This window comes from Octopus bimaculoides, chromosome 20 (genome assembly GCF_001194135.2).
Source record: "Octopus bimaculoides isolate UCB-OBI-ISO-001 chromosome 20, ASM119413v2, whole genome shotgun sequence".
Taxonomy (NCBI): Eukaryota; Metazoa; Mollusca; class Cephalopoda; order Octopoda; family Octopodidae; genus Octopus; species Octopus bimaculoides.
The window spans coordinates 45,565,927-45,569,001 of record NC_069000.1 but is presented as its reverse complement, the minus strand read 5'-3'; the positions used below and the strand labels follow the sequence as shown (position 1 = coordinate 45,569,001).

The 3,075-nt window shown below is 38.9% G+C and overlaps 1 protein-coding gene across 1 annotated transcript in view; it reads right to left on the bottom strand.

Moving 5' to 3' along the window:
• The window catches only part of LOC106870459 (succinate dehydrogenase cytochrome b560 subunit, mitochondrial), an 8,153-nt gene extending 6,070 nt beyond the window's left edge, over positions 1-2,083 (bottom strand). Inside the window, exon 1 of the mRNA XM_014916564.2 lies at positions 1,934-2,083. Within this exon, the coding sequence (XP_014772050.1) occupies positions 1,934-1,950 (17 nt within the window). The 5' untranslated portion in view covers positions 1,951-2,083. The remainder of the gene's footprint in view (positions 1-1,933) is intronic.
• Between the last annotated feature and the right edge of the window lie 992 nt (positions 2,084-3,075).

Genomic DNA, 3,075 nt, shown 5'->3' with positions numbered 1-3,075 from the left:
AGTACACTTCCTGCAGTGAAGTTGTTAGATAACTGGCAAGGTGAATGACCTAGCTTAGAACGTAGCCTGGCAGCAGTATTAGAGATAAAAGAATGTATATATATATACATATATATATATATATATATATATATATATATATAAACATGGCTGTGTGGTAAGAAGTTTGCTTCCCAACCACATGGTTCCAGCCTGGGCAAGTGCCTTCTACTTTTTAGCCTCAGGTCAACCAAAGCTTTGAGTGGATTCAATAGATGGAAACTGAAAGCAGACCATCATGTGTGTGTGCATGTATATATATACATATATATATATATAAATATATATAATATAATATAATGTAATATAATATATATACATATATATATAATATATAATATAATATAATGTAATATAATATATATACATATATATATCTACAGCAAATAAGTGAAGGTGCATGGCTCAGTGATTAGAGTGTTGAGTTTACGATCATGAGGTTGTGAGTTCAAATCCCAGACCGGGCTGCATGTTCTTGAGCAAGACACTTTATTTCACATTGCTCCAGTTCACTCAGCTGTAGAAATAAGTTGCGACGTCACGGGTGCCAAGCTGTATCGGCCCCTTTGCCTTTCCCTTGGATAACATCGGTGGCGTGGAGAGGGGAGACCGGTATGCATGGGCCACTGCTGGTCTTCCATAAACAACCTTGCCCAGACTTGTGCCTTTGAGGGTAACTTTCTAGGTGCAATCCCAGGGTCAATCATGACCGAAGGGGATCTCAGTACAGCAAATAAGAAAATGGAGAAGAATGATGAAAATAATGAAGAATTCAATAAAATAATTTTGTCCTTATAAAGCAGATATTTGGAACATAAGCAACCAAGAGATTTCAATGGAAATCTTTAATTTAAATCACTTTAAATTTGTATCATAAAACCAGGAGCAGCCTCAAGCAGGTTGGTACCCCACCCCACCCCAAAAAATAGGATATATTCTTAGGTATAAACTCATTTAGATTTTTATCAGTCGAGCAAATCGACCCCAGGACTTATTCTTTGTAAGCCTAGTACTTCGTATAGTGTACTCTTTGGCAGAACCGTTAAGTTACAGGGGCGCAAACACATCAATATCGGTTGTCAAACGATGGTGGGAAAAACATACACACACATACATATATATATATATAGGACGGGCTTCTTTCAGTTTCCGTCTATCAAATCGAGTCACAAAGCTTTGGTCGGCGCGAGTATATACAAGACACTTGCCCAAGGTACCACGCAGTGGGTTGGTTGTTTATCTGTTTTGTTTTTTTTTATCAGAAAACATTGCGTTATGAGTTCAAACCTCACTGACGTCAACCTTGCTCTTCATCCATTCGGGATTCGCTAAAATAAAGAAAGCACCGGTGCAGGGCGAAACTTGGCTGAATTGTAAGAGCATCATACGAAGTTCTTCGCAGTACTCTTTCCAACTGTTCGCTCTCGAAATTCTTGGGTCATAGAATAATTCCTTTACCGAGTTTAACCCTGCCAATACCAAAACCACTCTGTCCTTTGCTTATCTGTAATAAAGCCCACCCTCTGTACCAGGTCTCTCCGACATGAAGATAACTAGCTTCTCTTCTTTTCGCCCAAACCCTGAATAATAATAGAATTAAAGGTCCGTGGGTGGGCGCTGGCCCTCCATCCATGACTTAACTGGAAAATAAACAGAAAAGCCAACGAAGCCAACCTAAGGCTATCGATTTTGCAGCAAAACTTGACGAAGGTCAGGGAGATCAATTAGAGGACGCGGTTAATTGCGTTTAACTAAATTAGCGATGGGAGGTGCTGTTATTAATAAACAGGGTGGGAATGTGAGTGTGTGGCTGTCATACCTTCCTATTAATGTAATCTAAATGAGACAATACATAAATAAACAACAAATGTAAACAAATAATCAGTTTCTTTACCTCAATAACAACGACATGGTCGTTTCCTTTCGGTTGGAGCACGCTTATCTTCTGCGCATGCCCACCGGAACTTCTACAACCTGTTCGTTTATTCCGTCATTCTTTTATAGGCTTATTTCCCTGAGATTCCGTTGACGTGGTTAGTTTACCTGCAAGAAATAGCAGTCAAATCCTATCCTACTGTCTGTAAAAATAGAAGGATTCTCTTACCTGTTTGTTTATTTCTTCATTCTGTCATTCTATTCCACCATTCTTATATCGACTCACTTACCTTATAGAGACAAGACTTCTGACGTGGTCAATCGATCTGCTAGAAATAGTAGTCAAATATCTTCCAACTCACTCCCTAATTCCTTTAAAAATAGAAGGACAAGGCATTGCAGCCTATTCGTCATGCTATTCTTTATTTTGCTTCTATTTTTATTTTTACTTTTATTTTATGTCCATTTTACTTATTTTGCGTCTTTTTTATTTCTTCTTTTTTCTATTTTCTTTTTGTATTTATGTTTCTGATCTCGATAATTACGTGGAAAAACCTATGTTTTTATTTCACATAATAATTTCTTTTTTAGGAAAAGTAATTAGTGTTATTTTCATAATTAGAATTAGTAGATTTGTTACACTTTCGTAGACTGAGAGTGAGATGTGGTGAGGAGCTAACGCAACAGTCGAAGTAGTTCGGCTATTTCCGGCATTCTTCGGTATTTTTTAACCAATTGAATCTTTTTTTTATCTTTTCCTTGTTTCAGTCATTAGACTGCGGCCAAGATGGGACACCGTCTTGAAGAATTTTAGTCGAACAAATCTACCCCAGAACCTATTTTTTTAAGCCTGGTTCTTATTCGATCGGGACGTAAATATACCAACACCGGTTGTCAAATGGTGGTGAGGGTACAAACGCACGCACACACACACAAAGGCACGACGGGGTTCATTCAGTTTCCGTCTACCAAATCCACTCACTGGGTTCTAGTCAGCCCGAGGCTATAGTAGAAGACACTTGACCAAGGTGGCTATGTGGTAAGACGCTTGCTTCCCAACCACATGGTTCCGGGTTCAGTCCCACAGCGTAGCACCTTGGGCAAGTGTCTTCTGCTATAGCCTTGGGCCGACCAAAGCCTTGTGAGTGGATTTGGTAGACG